At 50.9% G+C, this 23,156-nt stretch overlaps 1 protein-coding gene across 1 annotated transcript in view; it reads right to left on the reverse strand.

The window, feature by feature from the left end:
* Positions 1–5,918: 5,918 nt before the first annotated feature.
* CRACDL (CRACD like) overlaps positions 5,919–23,156 on the reverse strand; it is a 68,809-nt gene continuing 51,571 nt past the window's right edge. Inside the window, exons 7-10 of the mRNA XM_052649571.1 lie at positions 21,572–23,129; positions 8,418–8,590; positions 7,299–7,443; positions 5,919–6,061 (exon numbers count right to left, since the gene is read on the reverse strand). Coding sequence (XP_052505531.1) covers positions 5,919–6,061; positions 7,299–7,443; positions 8,418–8,590; positions 21,572–23,129 — 2,019 coding nt within the window. The remainder of the gene's footprint in view (positions 6,062–7,298; positions 7,444–8,417; positions 8,591–21,571; positions 23,130–23,156) is intronic.

Genomic DNA, 23,156 nt, shown 5'->3' on the forward strand with positions numbered 1-23,156 from the left:
ATTTGATCTCTGGTTCCTCTGCCTTTTCTAAAACCAGCTTGAACAACAGGGAGTTCCCGGTTCACGTATTGCTGAAGCCTGGCTTGGAGACTTTTGAGCATTACTTTACTAGCATGTGAGATGAGTGCAACTGTGCAGTAGTTTGAGCATTCTTTGGCATTGCCTTTCTTAGGGATTGGAATGAAAACTGACCTTTTCCAGTCCTGTGGCCGCTGCTGAGTTTTCCAAATTTGCTGGCATATTGAGTGCAGCACTCTGACAGCATCATCTTTCAGGATTTGAAAGAGCTCAACTGGAATTCCATCACCTCCACTAGCTTTGTTCGTAGTGATGCTTTCTAAGGCGCACTTGACTTCACATTCCAGGATGTCTGGCTCTAGATGAGTGATCACACCATCGTGATTATCTGGGTCGGGAAGATCTTTTTTGTACAGTTCTTCTGTGTATTCTTGCCACCTCTTCTTAATATCTTCTGCTTCTGTTAGGTCCATACCATTTCTGTCCTTTATGGAGCCCATCTTTGCCTGAAATGTTCCCTTGGTGTCTCTAATTTTCTTGAAGAGATCTCTAGTCTTTCCCATTCTGTTGTTTTCCTCTGTTTCTTTGCATTGATTGCTGAGGAAGGCTTTCTTATCTCTTCTTGCTATTCTCTGGAACTCTGCATTCAGATGCTTATATCTTTCCTTTTCTCCTTTGCTTTTCGCTTCTTTTCACAGCATTTGTAAGGCCTCCTCAGACAGCCATTTTGCTTTTTTGCATTTCTTTCCATGGGGATGGTCTTGATCCCTGTCTCCTATACAATGTCATGAACCTCCGTCCATAGTTCATCAGGCACTCCATCTATCAGATCTAGGCCCTTAAATCTATTTCTCACTTCCACTGTATAGTCATAACGGATTTGATTTAGGTCATACCTGAATGGTCTAGTGGTTTTCCCTACTTTGTTCTATTTAAGTCTGAATTTGGCAATAAGGAGTTCATGATCTGAGCCACAGTCAGCTCCTGGTCTTGTTTTTGTTCTCAATTCCTTGATGACTCAGCTGTAAAGAATCTGCCTGCTATGCAGGAGGTGTGAGTTCAATCCCTGGGTTGGGAACATCCCCTGGAAGAGGAAAATGGCATCCCACTCCAGTATTTTTGCCTGGAAAATCCCATGGACAGAGGAGCCTGGTGGGCTGTGGTCCATGGGGTCACAAAGAGTTGGACACGACTAAAGCAACTGAGCACATTCACAGCAATAGTTCTTGAAAGTTGAGTGTTGCTCCCGCATCAACAGGCTGGTTGGCTTTGACCCACTCTACCTGTGCTTCTGCTCTCAATGTTCCACTGAAATGGAAGGTCACCTATGACCTCCATGTTCCCGGGGTCAGGGATCACCCTTATCCCCATCTCTTGGAAGATACTCCCCTACACAACTTATGCCTCCCTCCTGCCAACACCTCCTTCTCTTGCCTCCTCCTCCTTCACAGACCCTCCCTGTCTCCGTTGCTTGCTCCTCTTTCTGAGGATCTAGAAGCGTTCACCAATCCTCAGGTCAATCCAGGGACTCTTCTCTCCTCCTTTCAGGCCTTGCATTCCTAGCCCATCTAATCCTGATTTTGTCTCAGTTTGTAACTCTATATTTCCCCTTACAGGTGTAATGGGAACCCCAACTGTAAGATGTCCACAACTGAACTCCTTTTTGGTGGTATATCAGCCCCCTCCCCGCCATTTCTGTAAATGATATGAGTCATCAGGATCTTGAAACAAAAATGTACGTATTGGACTTCCCTGGTGGTCCAGTGGTTAAGAATCTGCCTGCCAAGGCAGAGGACATGGTTCGATCCCTGGTTGGGGAGCTAAGATTCCACATGCTTTGGATCAATTAAGACCATGCCCTACAACTACTGAGCCCGTGTGCTGCAGCTGCTGAAGCCCAGGTGCCTAGAGCCTGTGTTCTGGAACAAGAGAAGCACTGCAGCAAGAAGCCTGAGCCTTACGAGGGAAGAATAGCCTTGCTCACTGAAACTAGAGAGAGCCTGCGGGTGGGAACCAAGACAGCGTAGGCAAAAATAAACACATAAATAGCACAGAATTGAAATTCCAGTATCAAACACTCAAATTAAAAAAGTAGGTGTCATTTCCACACTTTCCTTTTCAAAATCATATCCAGCAGCACACGAATGTTACCCTTTTAAAAGCATTTTGCACCACCCACTTCTCTCCACCTCCACCATGAGTCTAGACCACCATGGAGCATGGACCATGGACCATGGCAACAGCCTCCCAGCCTCCTGCTTCCACTGTGTCTCCACACAAACCATTCCCACCCATCAGCTACAGCCATCTTCTTCAAATATAAATCCCATCCCTTCCATCATTCACCTCCACTGACTTCCAAAGCACTCAGAACAAATCTGTCTCCTCACATGGCCTGCTTCTTGATGTCCACACCTTCTTCCCCTCATCCCAAGCATGCTAGATACACTGTTCTAGAAGAGGCCAAGTTCAAGGGACTGGGACTTGGTAGAGTGGCTCCTTCTTCCTGGAGCATCTTCCCCCAGATCTCTGCATGGCTGGCTCACTTCTATAATTAAGTCATCTCTTGAGCAAGGGCTTCCCAGGTGGCACTAGTGGTAAAGAATACGGGAAACACAAGAGACTCGGGTTCAATCCCTGGGTCAGGAAGGTCTCCTGGAGGAGGTCATGACAACCCACTCCAGTATTCTTAACTGGAGAATCCCATGGACAGAGGAGCCTGGCGGGCTATAGTCCGTAGGGTTGCAAAGAGTCAGACGTGACTGAAGCAACTGAGCACACACATATCTCTCGAGCAAACCCTTTCCTAACCACCCAGTCTCCAGGAGACTTTCGGCCACAACCAAGTCCCTCTGTTTCAGGCCCACCATTGCATGCGGTTCTCGTTACGTTTTCCTCATTTTCATGGTTATTTATGCAGTGCGCCTTCCATAAATAGAATGCAGGTTGCCCATTTGCTCCTCAGGCTGCCCCTAGTCCCCTGGTAGAGCGTCCACACACAGGTGGGGCACTACATGAAGTGAAGGAATGAATGGAAACACCCTTTGTCTATGTAGGTGATCAGGATTACAAAATAACAAAAGAATCCTCACACTTTCTCCAGTCCTTTTATGGAATTGAAGGGTGGGAGTGAAGGTGGTCAGCAGGGGAAGCATCATGAGGTACCTTATCCCCAGGACATATGTCTTAGTCTGTTTCGGCTGCTATAACAGAATGAATGGCTTATGAACAACAGAAATTGGTCTCTCATAGTTCTGGAGGCCAGGAAATCCAAGACCCAGATGCCTGCAGACTCAGCACCTGGTGAAAGCCCTCTTTTTGGATGTACACGGCCATCTTCTCACTGTATCCTCACATGGCAGAAGGGACAAGGAGGGCACTAATCCCATTCATAAGGGCTCCATCCTCATGATCTAATCATCTCCCCAAAGCCCCACCTCCTAACACCGTTGCACTGGGCATTCAGATTTAACCTAGGAATTTGGGGAAGACACAAAAATTCAGCCTCTAGCCACACAAGAGCCCTCAAGGCAAGTTTAGTGCTCCTTTTGTGTTACATCTCTGAGGACACACTCACTTCCACACTACTACTTTTTAAAAATGGGCATCCACTCAAGGGTTGTAGTTAAAAGCATGGGGCCTGGGGTCACTTCCAGGCACTCTGCTATGAGATCTTGGACAGGTGACCTTAATCGCAATAAAGTACCTTTTGTTTCCTTATCTGCAAAGTGGAGATAGGTTCTTATCTCTGAAGGATTGTGGAGAGGATTATAAACAATAATCTGAGAAGCAATCAGAGCAGTGCCTGGGACAGAGGAGAGACTCAGGAACTGCTGTCTTTATTGTTAGGAAAACCGAGGCTGACAATTCCATTCAGGCTTTTACATCTCTGCTGCCATTCTAGACTGCCCACATCATCTTAAGTTTTGGTCTCTGTCTCAACTCCTCTTGTTAGGGAAGAGGGTCATCACCTCCACGCAGGGCAGAGGGAAGGGAGGCAGCTGCAATATCACTGCCACCCTCTACCAGTGAATTCCCTGAGTCTTGACTCATTGGAAAAGACTCTGATGCTCGGAGGGATTGGGGGCAGGAGGAGAAGGGGACGACCAAGGATGAGATGGCTGGATGGCATCACTGACTCGATGGACGTGAGTCTGAGTGAACTCCGGGAGATGGTGATGGACAGGGAGGCCTGGTGTGCTGTGATTCACGGGGTCGCAAACAGTCGGACACGACTGAGCGACTGAACTGAACTGAAAACTCTATACTCTCCTAACTTCTCAGGTGCCAGAGAGAACAAAAGCCAGTCCTGAAACAGAGAGGGTATCAACCTGTATTTGAACAAAATGGAACCAAATACCTTTGCTCTCACAGTGAAATCCATTGCCTCAGAATGGTTCATCTGAAATGTTCTGCTAACAGGAGAAACCATGGCGTTGAGCAGTAATAGCCAACACAGTTTTTTCTTAGTTAAAGCTATTCATGTCCAAGCTTTTGGAGCAAGACTGGATGAAGGGAGTTCTTGCTTAGAGCACATGCCCCAGCGAATTCCACCTTGGTGTTCTCTAAGAGAATGCAATTAATAGGTCAATTTGATTGGGGGAGAAAACAACTACTCCAGGACTTTTTCAATAGAGTAGACTCAACGAAGCAGTGTAGTTCTAACAGAAAAAATATTCATGAGGATGGAAAAATACAATAAAAGGAGCAGAACTTAGGGTATATAAAATCAAATTATACTATATATGAGATCTTTTTTATTCTGAAGGCTAAATGTCCCCAGTTACACACATTCCCATGGAGATTGGCTTGTTCACAGGAACAAATTGGAAAGGTTTTTAAAAAGAGAGGCATTATATAATTGACGCATAATTCTGAGATTTCAAATATATGCTCTTACTCTGCTGGCTGCTGCACAGTCCTCCTGCTTAATGTACTGAGAACCTAGATTTCAACAGAAACAAACAGGTTAGATTAATGAGATGCTGAAAAATGTCAGCTTTAAAGGAAATCTTATATTTTTAATACATTGTATCAAATAGTTATAAAGAGCCAAAAATCTACAGTAACTTCTGATTTCCAAAAATGAACACCAAAGTTTTCCTGGGGCGGGGAGAATCTCATACAACCCAAACTCCCCAATCAACCCAACATGAGGTTTGACCATGAACTCTCTTATTCAACGAAATTCCACACGCTGCATTTAACTCAGTCGCTGGAGGACACTCTCACAGCCTGAGTAAAAATCACACTTACACGTGTCAGGTCTGAAACCTTTTATTCGACAGGCAATGCATTGTTCAAACTAATTTTGGAAGGAGTCTGTGAATCGACGGAGCCCGCTGTGTTCCTTCCACTCCTTCGTGGAGTGGCTGCCTTCAGGTAAGCGGACCGTGTGATAGCTGCTCTTGGAAAAAACGTCTGCGTTTCACCATGAATGTCATGCCTAACGGTAAACGTGAAAGAAGAAGACGGACTCCGCAGGCAGGACGGGGGCCCAGAGACACAAGCTGATCTCTGGTGGAGGCGCGGGCACACGTTCTCCTGGAAGGCAACCTGAGTTCTGTATCCGCGCTTCATCTGCAGTTTCTTCCCTGCCTGAGCCCTCTCTCTCTGGGGGATTCTGAAAGACTCACATTCATACCTGTGGGCACAGAACCTCGTCCCTGGCCCTTTTCAATGGTGTTCTTGTCTTCGGGCGTCTCTGGCCCGGGGCCCGGGGCCGTGCGTCCGTCTGACTTGCTTGCCTGGTTCCTCCCTCTTCCCTGAGCTCGATCTCTCGAAACCTGATGATAAAATCTCTCTTCAGTTTCACAGTTTGTTTGCCTTGATTGAGTGGCAGTTCGAAAGGAAGTGACTCGTCAAGGAAGTAGACATTCTTTACCCGAGCACTGGTAAACCTATTTTATAATTTGGGGCATGTCACTCCAAGCTTGCGATTTCTTTCTGGCCAGCTCCATCCAGGAGGGCTGATCTGTGCTGCTGCAGCTGGCTCGCTTCAGCTGATGCAATTCTTTCTCCATCATCACTGCCGACGGGGCTGCTGGAGAGAAGACAAAACAAACGGACACGTGAGAAAAGAGTCTGGATTTGCACTTAAGCTTCTTGGAGGCCTTTTAAAAAACATATCTAGAGTCTTAACCATGGTCTCAAGCATAAAACGTGCAAATGTGTGAAGACGATGTTGGCATAGGATAATTTACAGTTCCAGCAATGTGGTGAGTTGAGAGAAACTTTCATGATAAAACAGCAGGAACTCTGTGTGTAAATATTCTTAACACCACTGAAAGGGACACTTAAGATAGGGTTAAGATGGTGAATTGTGTTATGTATATTTTAGCAAAATGAAAACTAAACTGAAAAATACAGTTACATGCCACAAGAAAGCTGAATCTAGAAACATTATGCTCAGCGAAAGCAGCCAGAAACAAGAGAACACATATTTTATGATGCCATTTATAAGAAAGGCCCCCGCAAAAGGCAAACATACAGAGAGACAGAAAAGAGATTAGCAGTTGCTTAAGCTGGAGGGGGGCATGGTCAATGACTGTGAATGGGTATGGGGTAGCTCTTTAGGGTGAAGGAAAAGGTCCAAAATTGGACTGGGATGGTTGGACAACTTGATAAATATATACTCACTGAATTGTATGCTTAAAATGGGTGAGATTTTTTGGGGGGCCGTGTGAATGATTATCTCAATAAAATCTGTTGTAAAAAAATCAACATACAACATTATAAAGCAATTATTACTGCCGTTTAGATGATGACTCTTTTCAAGACCGCATGGACTGCAGCCTGCCAGGCTCCTCTTTCCATGTGATTTCCCAGGCAAGAATACTGGAGTGGGTTGCCACTTCCTCCTCCAGGGGATCATCCTGACCCAGGGACTGAACCTTCATCTCCTGCTTTAGCAGGCAGATTCTTTATCACTGAGCCACCAGAGAAATAAAGTCACTCTTCTGTAAGTTAAAAAAATAATAATAATAAATAATTGAAAGATCAATGTGGCAGGACTTCCTTGGTGGTCTGGTGATAAAGACTCTGGATTCTCAATGCAGGGGGCCTGGGTTCAATTCCTGGTCAGGAAACTGGATCTCACATGCCGCAACTAAAGATTCCATGTGCTACAACGAAGACTTGGTGCAGTAAAATAAATAAATATTTTTAAAAAATTAATTTGGCAGCAAATAATTCAGAAAAGATAAAACAGAACAAAACAAAGCAGGACCAAACCTGGAAATGCATTTCTAAGGGCTCAGCACTATTTTCGGGTTTCATACCCAAATTCTGATGGGACAAGGAGACTCCTCTTTGCAGGCCCTCCTGGAGGCGGAGCTTTGCCCCCGGCCTCTGGTCCGCAGGAGGCTTGGCCGGGGCCAGCAGGAACGACTTGCTGCGGACAAAGTCGGCATGCTTCACGGGCTCCTGTCAGGACACAAGAAAGACACACGCGGTCCCTCACCTGAGACTCAGATGGGGACAAGCATACCCACAGGTGACGAGCCATAAAGGCTCCTCCACCCACGTGGCTAACACTGCTGGCACCTTCCTGGGATGCTCCGGTTCACAACTGGCTGCCATCCAGCCTCCAGGATGGACTTGCTCACAGCCTGCTCCTGATTCCTGACCTGTCCTTGGTCCTGGCCAGGTTCCACTGGAAAGGCGAAAGGAACCATGTTTGGAGATAGTTTTATGACTTGTAGGACACTTGGGATGACCGTGGATGCCAGGATCACTGGTGACTATTTGTTTTATAAATTCCCTAAGCCTGCTTGGCTACAGCAGTGGTTTTGGTGAAGATGAAGAGAAGCAGGTTCAACTGCAAGCTCAAGCTCACTTCCCCACATGGCTGCAACATGATTTGGGATTTTTACTGTGGTGACTGGGGAGAACCCAAAAGCTGTGAGTGTCAGCCTGCTTTTAAGCACCATTGTTTGCATTGGAGAAAACTGTTTTCAGTCTGGAGTGTACAAGGGACCCCCGGGGTCCAGCCCTACGGACGTTGGTGAAGAGTATGGACCCCAGTGGGCAGCCAGGGCAGCGGCACATGCAGGGCTTGGTCATTTACTGCAAAATGAGTCAAGATGGGGCTGCTGACATGGTTGCCTAGCATCCAAATGGGAAGTTATTTTCACCCCGGGTCCCTTTCTCCAGATGCTGAGCTATGTTGCCAAGAAGCCGGGAAACAGAGGGTTGTCTGCACTGCCTGAGTGGCCCACGGCTCCTCTGCTGCCCTGGGCGCCTGGCACATGCACGGGGCAGACATCAGCTGTCATCACACGCGACGGTCGCTATAATGACCGTGCAGGACATGGGGCCATCACGGGGTCCCAGCCCCCAGCCCCCACCTGGGGCGCTCCCTTGCATACACAGGGAGACAGAGGGCCCACTCTGAGCACCTGGGTTTTCTCGGGTACCTTGGCGGGCCTTCCTGTGTCAGACTTCAAGGTCCGGGCCGCAGGTTTGTCTTCCTGGCTGGGGGGCTGCTCCAGAGGTCCCCGGCGCTTCTGGCGCCCCACGGTGATCCAGGGAGGCACGGGCTGGCTGTTGGTTCCAGGCCCTGCTACCTTCTCTATGGGTAAAGACACAGGTCATACAAAGCAAGCCTGGTCACCTCCAGCCTGGCCTGACTTCTCCCACCCACAGCACACTGCACAGGGGCTCTGGGGTGGGTGTGTGGGTGGGGGTCTGCAAGCCTCCTTGGAGACACTAGTCCTTTTCTTTCAGGGACTTTGTTTTCTCAGTTATGTTATGTTCAGTCACTAAGTCATATCTGGCTCTTTGCGACTCCATGGACTGCAGCACACCAGGCTTCCCTGTCCTTCACAATCTCCCGGAGTTTGCTTAAACTCATGTCCATTGAATTGGTGATGCCATCCAACCATCTCATCCTCTGTCGCCTCCTTCTCCTCCTGCCTTCAATCTTTCCCAGCATCAGGGTCTTAGTTAAAGATGATTCAAAGAGCTTATGCCTCTCCTGTCGGAGCCACAAAAAAATCAAATGCAACTGCTCCCATACACACATTTAAAAGCAACCTTCCTCCTATGGGATGTTAGGGAATGAGATAAGAGTCAGTACCTAGACAGAGAAGATTTCTCTAAGACAGGCCTGTCCCTTGGGACCAGTATACACTACCCAATACTCGATATGCTTGGAACACTATGCTTCTCTTTTCTTTTAAAAATTGTAAGCACAATCTTCCCCTGTGGACACTGACACCAAGAATAAGCCACAACTATTTTCCTTGATGTTTGGGAGAGAAGAGAAAAAAAAAATGCTTTTAAAACAAAACATTGTGATGAGTTTCCTTCCATGTTCACAGAGCTTGCTTTGGGTGGTAAAACTGTGGGTCGTTCCCCCTTTCCCTTGCCTTTCAACTCTTCTGTATTTTTATATTTCCTATGATGAGAATTTATTCCCTTCGTCAACAGAAAAAAGAAGCCAGTTTGTTTTTTTTCAAGGAAACCAAGTGATTAAATAAGTGGCTTCTCATGGGTGTCTGGAAAGTTCATTGAGCTGAAGGCCTATGAGCTGGCCTCCCTGAGCATCTGCCCACCACCCACAGAGCAGACGGCCACGAATCCCCATCTCCAGCCTGGCTTCTTCCTGCTACCTGTGTCCACAGGGCGCCCCCCTCAGCAGGCACAGGCTGTACCGTGACACAGCACACATGGGGACATCCAGGGCGGGACAGTGCCCTTATTCTCTGTAGCCTGACAGACACCACCCCTTGATCGGGTGTGTTTAGAATTTTACTCTGTCTGGTTTGGCTTCTGCCTCCAGTTCAACGTGGAGTCCCCTTCTCCCACCCCCCGTCACCAAGGAGGGGTGAGAGCCACCGCCCTGTGAGCTGCTTCTCCCACCAGGGTTGCACCGCACAGACCTGCCCTTGGCCCCTGTGAACCTGCTCCATCGCCTCGACTCGCCCCTAGTCCCCTCAGCCCTCTCAGGCTCTTCCCCGTCTCTTCCCCATCACTCTGCAAAACGCTCAGGTCTCCCACAGCTCAGAGAAAAACGTCTCCAGAACCTTGCCACTTCCCCGCAGCCCCTGTTCTCCACTCTCCTCTGCCCGTGTCTCTTCAGCTAACCCCAGACTCAGACACGATGTGAACACCACGCTATCCATCCGCCCAACCACTGGACTGCAGATCCGGGGCCTCGCCTGTCCTCCAGCTGTTTCACCCCTGCAGCTCAGCTGGGACCACGTAGCCCCCTGTGGGCACCCCACCTCCAGGACCCTGCCGGACTCTTGCTCATAAACCTGGAATTCCCCCTTGCTCCTGATCCTCAGCCTTTCTCTCTTCCTTCCCAAGTATTCTTTGTTCAACTCCTAACTTCAGCACTCACAGTTGCTCAGATTGCTTCTAAATGTGTAATCCAGCCCTACCTTCTACTCTGAGCCGGAGCCCAGCATTTCTACTCCCCACCCCTCCTTCCCTTCTTCCTCCCTCCCACTCATTCCTTCCTTCTTTCATCCACTCCTTATTTGCTATGGGCAGGGATTGTGCTTAAAAACTAAGATGGTAAAGAGAAAATTGTTTCTTTAAAGAGCTCTGGGCTTCCCCGGTGGTCCAGTGGTTAAGAATCTGCCTGCCAATGCTGGGGACACAGGTTTGATCCCTGGTCTGGGAAGATCCCACATGCCACGTGGCAACTAAACCCCTGCACCACAACTACAGCGTCTGTGCTCCAGAGCCCACGCTCTGCAATGAGCAGCCTGCACGCCACAAGTACAGAGTAGGCCCCCACTCGCCGCAACTGGAGAAAGCCTGTGTGCAGCAACGAAGACCCAGTGCAGCCAATAACAAATACGTGGCGAAGACTGGAACTCGCTACACTTCACAACGTGCTGTGGACGTGGGGTAACACCGATGGGTCCACTGAGGATACTGTCTGCAACTGGGACCTGAAGAAGGAAACTTCTAGGCTGAGAAGACGGGCAAGGAAAGGGGACAAAAGACAGCGATGCTGGCAGGCCAGCTTAGAGGGGCTGAAGGACAGGGTGGGCCAACTGAGGGGTCTTCCTGGCCTTTTTCTTGTCCATTACAGGTTTAAACACTGGGTATACTCTGGAGGAGACTGCATGGAGAGTAAGTGTGAGTGGGGTTGGAGGCAGGGAGAGGGGTGGGAGGCTGTGGCCACGGTCCAGGAGAGGTTGGACAGCTACTCCAGGATCGTCCCTTCAAGTCCACCAAGCTCCCGTCTGCATATCGCCTCCTCCAGGAAGCCTGTTCCGGTCACTCAGTTGGACACATTCCCCATCCTAACCCTGCTGGAACTCTCCTGAGACGTTTGCTCCACTGTTTGGTACTAAACACAACTGCCAGCTGACCGACCACCCCACTGACATATGCTTTTGGTCACCAGAACTGCTTATTTACTTAACAAACAGCCGGCAGTAACTACATACCAAGTGCTGTTCTAATATTAGCTTATCTAAGGTGTAACTCTGCGCTCAGCTTCTCGTCCAGAGAACCGAGCCGTCGCTCGGCACAGAGGCAGGCAGCGTGGCTCATTTCACCGGAAGTCTGCGTGTCTCATCCCTCTTTCCCAACTCTTCCTTCCAGAGAGTACTCATAATCTCTGTCTTTCTGGAGTTCTCCTGCAGGGAGGGGTCCTTTTATTCCTCTCAGACCTTCTCTTCACACTCACTGGCTGGTCGTGCTCTCTGCTCTCTCTTGGCCCCTGACATCTGCCCACACAGTTCTCCCGGCAACAGCCAGCACATGCCAGTCTCCACCTCGGACAAGCAGACTGGAGAAGAGCAGGGCTTTGACAGGGCTTGAAACTCACTATCTCACTCAATAAAATTATTTTGAGTGATCGAACCTGGCTCATCTGCACTGCAGGTGATTCTTTACCCACTGAGCTACCAGGGAAGCCCCTACTTTATCATGTAATCTTTTTAAAAACATTAAAAAAAAAAAAAAGCACTCCAAATTAATCAGGACTCACGCGGTGCTTGGGCGGTGACCAGGGGAGGAAGTCGGTCCCTGCTCACCCTCTTCATGCCCCCTCGGGCCTCTGCGCTGCCTGGGGCGCTGGGACCACTTGTCTTTTTGACAGTTGGCCCCCGCCCTCCTACTCCTTCTCTGCAATTCTCTGAAGGCTTACCCAGAATCCCCCCTCCCACTTCCATTTCCTAACTAACACCCCAGACCAGCCAGGGCAGAGAACCTGCCTCTCCGAACTCAATGGTACGATGCAGCTCCCAGAGAAGCACTGTGTCGGCCAGCCTCCTTCTCGGGGCGCGGCAGGCAGACCGTCCATACGCCGCTCCCCTCCTCCTGGGTCAGGAGGCACTGCTCTCATCCCAGCTCCTCTGAACCCACCTTCCCTTCGCCTACTCATCGCCTTTCTCACAACCTCCACACCCCCGTCCTGGAAAAAAAAGCCCCTGCTGCTTTCACTGTCTCCCCCTGGAGTGTTTACATCATAACAAGTGAGTGCTGGAAAGGCCTGGAGAGTGCCCTCTGCCCCCGGCTTACGGACAGGTCAGTACAGCATCTCGTGCCCACTGACCCACATAGGACACAGTTAAACTGTGATGATAACTAACAGCGTGTCAAGGTTTTACAACGAATCCGGTCCTGGTGAAAAGGGGTGATGGGCTGATGGAGTTAAACAGTGTTCTGGGTCAACACTGCCCAGGGTGTGGTAACCCAACATATTTGTGGAGGGGACAGATGGGCAGTCCATGTCCAGGGCCGGGGTTTGTGCAGGCTCCAAAGCACCAACTATAACAGTTTGGGGTGGGGCTTCCCTGGTGGCTCAGATGATAAAGAATCCGCCTGCAGTGCAGGAAACCTGGGTTCAATCCCTCAGTTGGGAAGATCCCCTGGAGTAGGGAATGGCTCCCATTCCTGTATTCTTGCCTGGAGAATTCCATGGACAGAGGAGCCTGGTGGCTACAGTCCATGGGGTCACAAAGAGTCGGACACAACTAAGCAACTAACGCTAACCCACTCACTCACTCATATAACTCTTCTAAGGCTCTGTGACTCGTAGGTAAAATTTGTGAAAAAGCATTTTTAGAGAAAAATCAATGTGCGAATCACATCTGGATCTGGATGTGCAGGGCCTGGGCATCTGGTCACCCAAGGGTGTGTGAACTGGAGGCTCCAAGGGTCAGATGCTCGGCCAGGCTCTTTGCTTGAGTTCAGGGCCTGAGCGCAGGCCTCAGCATGTGAGGGCTGGCAGACCTTGTACCAACATCCAGCCCAACTCCCACACCTCATGGTGGTGACCTGGGAGCCAGCAACAGGCTCCAGGGCACAGAGCTGACACGGAAGAACCTGGATCGAAAGCTCATTTGCTCAACCACCACTGTCTGTGCAATTAGGACAGTCTCTAAGCAGAAGACAACGCCAGAGTCTTCTGAGCACAGAGACAACCCATCTCCCTGTCCTGCCAGTGATGGAGCCAGGACCTCATATGGGTATGAGGACAGAAAGTGAAACTGAAGTCGCTCAGTCGTGTCCGACTCTTAGCGACCCCATGGACTGCAGCCCATCAGGCTCCTCCGTCCATGGGATTTTCCAGGCAAGAGTACTGGAGTGGGGTGCCATTGCCTTCTCCAATGAGGACAGAAGGACACTGTAATTTGAAAACAATTTTGAGGGCTTCCCTGGCAGCTCAGCGGTAAAGAGCCCACCTGCCAGTGCAGGAGACATGGGTTTGAGCCCTGACCAGGGAAGATACCACATGCTTCAGAGCAACTGAGGCTGAGCACCGCAACTACCAGGCCTGTGCTCCAGAGCACGGGAGCCGAAACCGCTGCAGCCGGCTCACCCTAGAGCCCGTGCACCGCAGTGAGAGAAGACGCCGCAGCGAGAAGTCTGCACGCTGCAACTAGACAGTGACCCCCACCTCTCTGCAACTAGAGAAAGTCCGTGCGCAGCAATGAAGATCCAGCACAGCCAAAATTAAATAAATAGATTAATTTTAAAAAAGCTGGGACAGGAGAATCCCATTCCCGCACCCTCCCGCACAGCCAAGAGGAGGTTTCAGTACATCCCTGGGAAGCGTGACTGTATGGTACGAAACCGCATCACAGTCTGCAGTTAAAATGCTCTTGCTGCCCTGTGAATTACGACTAACCTCATTTTACAAAGGAGGAAGCTAAGACACAGCAGTTGACAAACTCATTTGCTCAGAGTCTCACAGCCCCTGAGGGGTGGACCCCAGAATCACACCTCCAAACCCAGGCTCTTCCATCTCCCCACCCAGTGCCTGCCTGGCTCACTTCCTTGCCTCATCCCTGCCCGTGGTCGCACAAACAAGGCGGAGGGCCACCCACTGCAGGTCAGGGGCCACCCCTCCCATACCGCCCCTGGTACAGATGTCCTACAGAGAAGTGAAGTCGTCGATGTTCTCGGAGCTGCTGGCAGGGGGCGGGGGGCGCTGGAGGAGACGTCAGAGGGAGGGAAGGCGTGGTAGATGAACTTGGGGAGGCAGAAATGTTGACTTTGGCAAGAATCTAAACTGCCTTAAATGCCTTACACAGGAGTGTGAATTTTATTCTAAACATAATGGGGAGGCACCCAGAGGATGTAAAAAATTTGTTTTAATTGGAGGAACATTGCTTCACAATGTGTTGGTTTCTGCCTCACAACGCACAGCAGCCACGTGTATACATGTATCACCTCCCCTTTGAGCCTCTCTCCCACGCCACCCCCTCGAGGTCATCACAGAGCACCAAGCTAGGACCCCTGTGTTATACAGCAACTTCTCACTAGCGACACCCTGAGAAAACTGTAATTCAAAAAGGCACATGTACCCCAGTGTTCACAGCGGCACTATTTACAATAGCCAGGACACAGAAGCAATCTAGACATCCACTGACATTCACAAGTTTGAAAGTTCTAGGGTTAGACCCGTGACTTGGGAAGAGAGAGTGAGGAGTTGGAAGGAGAGGGTGCTTGCAGGGGTCAGGTTAAAGGTGCTGAGAACTGGCCTGGGGGGAGGTAGGGGAGGACAAAGATCTGCACATTAGGATGACCAGGACGTGCTGACCAAGGTGTAAAACATGACTGATCTTCTCCATCCATCAGATGGAAGAAAAGAAACTAAAAATAGACTGACAACACCTAGTGCAGATGAGAGGTGCAGAAACAGTCTCATCTCTGCTCTTAGAAGTGTAAACTTGCGCAGCCTTTATCAGGGCCATCTGAAGTTGGCTATTAAATTAAAACTTTCTAGCTCTGTGAGCCAGAAAATCCACTTTTAAGAACCTATCCTATGGCTTCCCTGGTGGTTCAGTGGCTGAGAATCCGCCTGCCAAGGCAGGGGACATGGGCTTGATCTCCGGTCCGGGAAGAGCCCACACGCCACAGAGCAACCAAGCCTGGGCGCCACAGCTACTGAGCCCACTTGGTGCAGTCACTGAAGCCCGTGCGCCCAGGGTCTGTGCTCTGCGACAGGAGAAGCCGCTGCAAAGAGAGGCCCGCACACGCAACTCGAGAGTGGCCCCCGCTCGCCACAATCAGACAAAAGCCCGAGCGGCAACCAAGACCCAGCACGGCCAAAAATAGATGAATCTTAAAAAAAAAAAAAAATCTGTCCTAGAGATAGAATTCCCCAGTGGTTATGACTCCAAATTTTTACTTCCGAGGGCCCAGTTTTGACCCCTGGTCAGGGAACTAAGTTTGACCCCTGGTCAGGAAACTAAGATCCCACAAGTCTCATGGCATGGCCAAAAACCAAAACAAAACAAAACAAAAGAACAGTCTAGCCTAGCTTAGAGAAATGATTGTGTGAACACACAGAACTAAAATGAACAAGGATGGTTACTGCAGCAGTGTTAGCAAAAGGAAAAAAAAAAAAAAACTCTCTCAACAATCGGAATGCCCTTCGGCAGGAGAATGGCTAAAGAATATATGGTATATGTACTCTGGTGGCTCAGACGGTAAAGAATCAGCCTGCAATGTAGGAGACCCTGGTTCGATCCCTGGGTGGAGAAGATCCCCTGGAGAAGGGAATGGCAACCCATTCCCGTATTCTTGCCTGGAGAATTCCATGGGCAGAGGAGCCTGGTGGGCTAAAGTCCATGGGGTTGCAAAGAGTTAGACACAACTGAGTGACTATACACACACACACACACACACACACACACACACACACACACACACGTTGCCCTTAAAAAGAATGAGGCCAAGTGGCTCACTCTGATCAGAAAAGATGCCCACTCCTTATTGTGGAGTGAAAATGTCTAATTGCAAGCTAACATGGATAGCATTTTTATGATAAAAAAAAGATTGCTGGGGACTTCGCTGGCAGTCCAATGGTTGAAATCCTGTGCTTTCACTACAGGGAGCGTGGGTTCAGTTCCTGATTAGGGAGCTAAGATCCTGCATGCCCACTGGTGTGGCCCCCAAAATAAATAAAAACTCAAAAAAATAAAAAGATCGCTGCACCTACCTGTCAACATTGATGCAATTCTGACCACAACTGGCATGAGAAACAGTAGGGACGAATCTCTTAGTGGTGGTGCGTTTTGCCTGTGTATATGTGTGTGGAAGGGGCTTAGGGAGGTTCAGAGGTGCGTGGAGAGGAGGCCACTACATCGTTTTCTGTCATTTAAAAGATTATTTTAAAATGTACGTACAGTGAAATTCATTTTTCTGCCATACAGCTCTATGAGTTTGAATACAGACTTAAGATTCTTGTGACAGCCACCACAAATGGGCCACAGAACAATGCCAACACCCCCCAAAACTCTCTCCCTTTGCAGCCACTTATTCAGTCCCTCAGTGGTGCCCGACTCTTTGTGACTCCACGGACTGCAGCACACCCGGCTTTCCTGTCTCCCGCCATCTCCCATTCCTGCCTAGAGAATCCCAGGGACAGAGGAGCCTGGCAGGCTGCAGTCCACGGGGTGACAGAGTCAGATACGACTGAAGCAAGTGATCATGCACGCACGTCCACGGAGTCGGTGATGCCACCCAACCAGCTCGTCCTCCGTCTCCTCCTTCTCCCCCTGCCCTCAATCTTTCCCAGCACCAGGGTCTTTTCCAGTGAGTTGGCTCTTCGCTCAGGTGCTCAAAGCGCTGGAGCTTCAGCGTGGTGAGAGCAGGTGAGCTTCAGGACGCCGGCACCACACCCGCTGAGGGGGTCGGCGTCCATCCCGGCTCTGCTGGGGGGAGAGTCACCACACTGGGCAGCAGGCGGGCATGAGCAGCTGCGCATGGTCTGAGGAGACCAGAGGAGGCAGGGGAACTGAGGCGCAGAGTGTGGACCGTGCTTACTTGCCAGGAAGGGACCATGGGGTTAAGGAGGAGGATAAAAAGAAGGGTAGGGGTGAATGAAGTTGGTTTTCTTTAAGAATAAAAGACATGAATATATTTTTAGGATACCAAAAAGATTAAAAAAAAAACCCCACCAAACTCCTTGTATTCTACGTAAACAAACTTGAATACACTGAAATAACTGCCATTAGAGAAGGTGACAACCTCTTTGAGCTCATTTCCTTCAGAAAATGTCCCTGACATCCAAAGACAAGAGGGTCATCTACCTATACTCACCACCTGCTGCCTCCCTGGGCCCTAAGTTCCCGGACGGCAAGGCTGCCATGCTCCTCCTGACTGCCTTTCGGGGTCGGAACAGCACCGTGTGTGAGGCAGGAGTATGTGAATGTTTGCTGAAAGACCAGATGCATGAATGAGAGAGCCTGGCTCCCGGGCCTGCTGTGCCACAGCCCTGCCTGGAAGGAATGAGTTTGGACTGGAGGTGGAGACCGGTTATCCAACAAGGCCCCTGGTGAGGACAGCACATTGTCCAGCCACTCTCCAAAACATCCACCAAGTGTCCACCACTCCACAGAAGATAAGTCACACACACATGACTAGAAGGCAGGCCAACAGGAATAACATCCAGAGAATGAATTGAAAAGTGATGACTTTTTCTACGTGTGTTCAGTATTTCACCATTTTTCCTGTGGTAATTCTAATCCTGTGAGCAGAAAGGTGCTTCCAGCCTGGTAATTTAGACCGTGGGACAGACTGGTCCCAGCCAGCTCAGTCAGCAGAGCATGGGATTCTTAATCCCAGGGTCATGGGTTCTAGCCCCATGGTGGGTGGTTGCTCCTCAATATTTGGGCTTCCCTGTTGGGTCAGACAATAAAGAATCTGCCTGCAAGGTAAGAGACCCAGGTTTAATCCCTGGGTTGAGGAGATCCCCTGGAGAAGGGAATGGCCATCTACCTCAGTCTTCTTGCCTGGAGAGTTCTGTGGCAGAGGAGCCTGGCGGGCTACTGTCCATGGGATGGCAGGGTTGGACACAGCTGAGTGACTACTACTTTCACTTCCACAGACTGGTCCAGCAGAGGCGTGGGAGCTGTCCTGCACCCATGAGCAGGGCTCCTAACCCAGGGCCATTCACCAGCTACGGCAGTGAGGTGAGCAGGTTCACCGGTCTCCTGCGTGCCGACGAGCACAAATGTGCTGGGCTCACAGTGAACACCCCAAGGGGCCCTGTGAGACCCAGCCCAGGCGGCAAGCTGGGCTCCTGTTTATTGCAACAACCATCATATTCTCCCTGAATACCACATCCTGGGGTTTCTTCATCTTGAGAGCAGACAGACAGGGTGTGAGGAGAGGAGGGGAAGGAGCTGGAGTCCCCGAGGCAGAACGGGGCCCACTTGGGGCCCCTCCATCACCCAGCTTATGGTTGCACCCCCTCAGGGGGACAGGGGAGGTGGCAGCCCATCTGGGGGCTCTGGGTAAAGTGCTCATAGCAAGATAATGAACAGCAACAATTAGGCCTTTCTAGAAAACTGGATAATATGTTATTACAACTTTTTATTATCTGTATGTTTTATGTGAATTTAATTGCCTTTAGCTGCTGTAATTTGGGGGCAAGGACGGTAGCAGAAGTTATAATAACAAATTGAACTACAAGCAGACTCAGTGTCTGGGGAAGGAGTGGAGACCACTTTACTTAATGGGCTCCAGGAGCCGGGGCTCTGAGACTCTGCCCTGGCCTGTGGGAGGCAGCCTCCAGACTCCACGGTTCCAGGTGGGACGAGAGCAGCCCCACCCTCTGTTGGCTCTCATGCCTTAAGTCTGGAGAAGGAAATGGCAACCTACTCCACTATTCTTGCCTGGAGAATCCCATGGACAGAGGAGCCTGGCAGGCTACAGTCCACGGGGTCGCAAAGAGTTGGACACGACTGAGTGACTAAACCACAACCGAGAGGGTCAGTTCCCAAAAGCATGTAAGAATTATCTCCTGTCTTTGCACTGATATGAAAATCACTCCCTGTGCCCCCTATAGTGACCAGGACTCTTCCCTTCCAGAATTCACCTGAGTCAGTTATTTCTATGGCTTAGGGAATGCTAACAAAGTTAGACAGATGAGACAATTCTCTTCCACTATTTAAGCAAAGAAATGAGTAAGTATGATATTGCATTTTATGCGCTGCGCTAAGTCGCTTCAGTGTGCTCAGCTGTGCTTCAACCCAGGGAGGGAACCCGTGTCTCTTACGCCTCCTGTGGTGGCAAGTGGGCTCTGTACCACTAGTGCCACCTTAATTGAAAGAAAAACACTGATGGTTTTTCCTATGGTCTGTGACTACAGACCATTCCAGCCAGCTGTTCTTGACAATAACCCTCCCAGCTTGGGCTGAGGAAGTTATAAATTATCAGTGTGTCAAGCATCGCCCTCTGAAGTTTCTTTTCCAGCTCTGACCACGAAGCTGAGTATCCTGTGTTTAAGTTCCATTCATTTGGCAAGCCCTTGACAGAAGACACCTTCAAGTCTAGGCCACGAAGGTGGATGATGCTGAGGTCAGGGTTTCATCTGCAGCTCCCTCCTCCGTGGCTAGTTCAGTGGCTTTTTGAGCCACTCTATAATAGCTTCTGTAATCTGGAAATCTGCAGAGTGGATCACCAGTTACAGTTTGAACCTCCCCCAAAGCTCCCTATTATTCTAATGCAACAGCAGCAGCGCAAATTACAGCCAAGGGGTCTGAATCAGGAAAGTTACCTGTGGTGGCTCTTTCGGGGATGTTATTCTGGAATCTTCACCCTGGAAACACCTGCATCTTTGGGTGTTGCCTTAGGAATTTAAAGCCCCTGATTATCTTTTTTTTATATAATTTTCTGATTTTTTAAAATTTATTTTTAATTGGCAAATAATTACTTTACCACATTGTGTTGGTTTCTGCCATATAACAGCATGAATCAGCCTTAAGTATACATAAGACCCCTCCCTCTTGAACCTACCTCCCACCCCCACCCAATCTAGGCGGTCAGGGAACACCAGCCGGCGCTCCGGGTGTTACAGAGCAACTTCCCACTAGCCATCATTGACACTTCATATACGGTGATGTCTGTGTTTCAACGCTGCTCTCTCAATTCGTCCCACTCTCTCCTTCCCCCACTGGGTCCACACAGAGCCCTTTATACAAGGCACTTTTACTAATATCTTAGGAGAAAGGCCACAACGTCTTTGAACCTGTCTCGTGTGTGCCCTTCATTGCTCTTTTAGGGTGTGAGATCCTGAAGAACTGGCTTCTATCTCAGCTGTCGCACAATGAGTCCTAAAGGAGTGCCAGACTTAGAGCACCCACTTAAAACATCCTGTAAGTTGTGCTGTTTTATAAAACCTACCATGGAGAAATTTCTCCTTTGGACTCCCATATCACACACACACACACACACACACACACACACACACACACACAACTTGCATGCCTAGTTCCATCTTTGGCACACCAACTGCCATTAATAAAAGAAATCAGCAATGAGAGATTCTTTAGCTCTGCCGAATATATCTGTTTCCAACAGATCTGTTTCCAACACTATTTCTATAAATAGTGATGCATGTCAAAGACACAGAAAGGTATCTATTTTGTGTCTTATTTTAAAAGGCAGTTGCTTTAGAAGTTTCTTACTTTCTACCCCAACCTTAACACCATCTCCCTTTGGGGACAGTTCACGCCTAACCTGTGGAGGAACTCACAGACTCACGACTCCAGTAGAGGAGATGCTTTCTGTGTGAGGCTGGGCCCTGGGAGCCTGACTGTTAAATAGGAGGAGGTCTTTCCTTGGGAGGAAAGGTCAGAATGATGCTAAGTGACAGCAGAGCCAGATGCTTCATTTATTACAAAGAACCAGCTCAGGCCCCAGGAGGACCTCCATCCAGAGAACACACATGTCCCGGAGTCTGGGCCTCTAGAGGAAGAAGCATGTGAGTGGTCCACTGAAGACCCCACCTCCTCCCGGAATGTTTCCACATTTTCCTGACTTCTCTGAACAGGGTACCTGGGATCTTAGTTCACCAACCAGGGATGGAACTGGTGCTTTCTGCACTGGAAGCAAGGAGTATTAACCAGTGACCACCAGGGAAGTTCTCTCCATTCCTAACTCTTGATCAAATATGTTAGTGCTATCAACAAAAATTTTTATTTTTTTTTCCAGTTCTCCAGCAGCAAGGTTTTCACCGAATGCATTTACATACCTTAGAGATGCCCAGAGAGACGGTCCAGCTGACCTGATTTCCCCCTACCCCTCTGCACACACCCTCCCCAGGCCACTCCACCTGGTCTCTTACCAACTGCCCTGTGCGGTGACCTCCTCTCAGCCCGGCTCTCCTTCCGAGGATCCATGGGCAGCCCCACCTTCTCGGGGTCCCCAGAGCTGGTCTCAGGGGGCGCCGGCAGCTGCGGGAGGGTGAGGGTCTGTAGCAAGGGCTTCCTGGGCAGGGGCGGCTTGGAACTGAGCTGCTCCGTGGGCAGGGTCTTGGCCTTCCCCGGCTCACTGGGGGGCCTGGCGCCTCGGGTGGAGGGGCCGCTCCCCGGAGGTCCCTTGTCGTCCCTGGACAGCAAGCTCAGCCCTCCTCTCTCCAGCCTGACCTCCGCACTGTACCTCTTGATGGCCTTCCCCTCCGGGCAGGGAGCTTCTCTGCGTTTGAAGGACAGAGACGTGGAGCGCAGCTTGACGGGGAACGGGCCTCCTTCCCCGCCTGCCGCCCGCTCCTGGGCAGCCGGGTCGGCCGTGTCCGGAGAGCCGCGCTCGGCAGGGGCATGCGGCTTCCGAGGGCCGGGCTTGGGGCCCTGGGACTCGGGGGGCGCCGGGAGGTCGTCGAGGGCGGCCTCGCTTTTCCAGGCCGGGCCGCTCCGGAGAAGCGGCAGCCGGACGGCGGGGCCACGGGGCTCCAGCAGGCGGCCTCCCGCGCGCGGCCACTCGCGGCCAGACGACACCGAGAACTTCTTGGCGGCCCCGCGCGCCTCGCAGCCTCCGCGCTCTGTCTTGCGCTCCGGGGCCCCCGAGGGGGACCCCGCCCGCTCGGTCTTTGGGGGCCCCGGGGGGGCGGGTCCCTGCTCCGGGGATCGGGGCGCGGGCGCCTGGGGAGGCGCCTCGGAGGCGGGTGGCGAGGGGGCCTTGTGCTTCAAGCAGCTCTTGGGGGGCGGCGGGCTGGGGGCCGCGGCCGGACTTTCCGGCCCTGCACCCTCTGGCGTCGGCAAGTCCAGCGCCGGCAGCGGCTCCTTCCGGCCGGCCTTGTCTGTTCCGTCCAGACCAGGGGGCGTCTCCTGGGTGGCGGCTGGGCCTGGCTCAGGAGGGGTCGTGTCCCCCTCGGGGACGCAGGGAGACAGTCGACCCTCGACGTTGTCTCCCGACGCACAAATCGCCTCATCCGCTGTGTCCCCACCTGGGGGACACGCGCTTTCCGAGGACAGGTCCTCCCTCTGGTTCTCGCTGTTGGGATTAGGGTCTGGGGAGTCTTCTGGGCGAGATGGGGACTCCGAGTGGGGAGTTCGGCCTGACAGGGGCTCTGTGACCTCCATGACCTCCAGGGTGGCTTCCAGTGTGCCCTGCGGGGTGTCCTCTGGGGTGGCCGGGCGGCTGGAGGAGTTCTCCCCTGGGGGGCTCTCCTCCTCGGTGCTGGCAGTGAGCGCTGGGCAGTGCTGCAGGCGCGCCCGCCTCACACGGGGCCCCACGGGTGGCAACACAGGGGCGGGCCCCTCTGGCTCAGAGCCTCCGTCCTGACCTGCCTCCTGCTGCCCAGAACTGGGCTGCTCCTCCCTGCTGACTTGGAGTGGCGGTTTCTCATCGACTTCTTCCTCCTCTGGGGTGCAGGTCAGATCGCTCAGAGATTCTGACTGTGCTCTCTGAAAGTAAAGGCACAATGGACAGCA

Source organism: Budorcas taxicolor, chromosome 11, assembly GCF_023091745.1.
Source record: "Budorcas taxicolor isolate Tak-1 chromosome 11, Takin1.1, whole genome shotgun sequence".
Lineage (NCBI taxonomy): Eukaryota > Metazoa > Chordata > Mammalia > Artiodactyla > Bovidae > Budorcas > Budorcas taxicolor.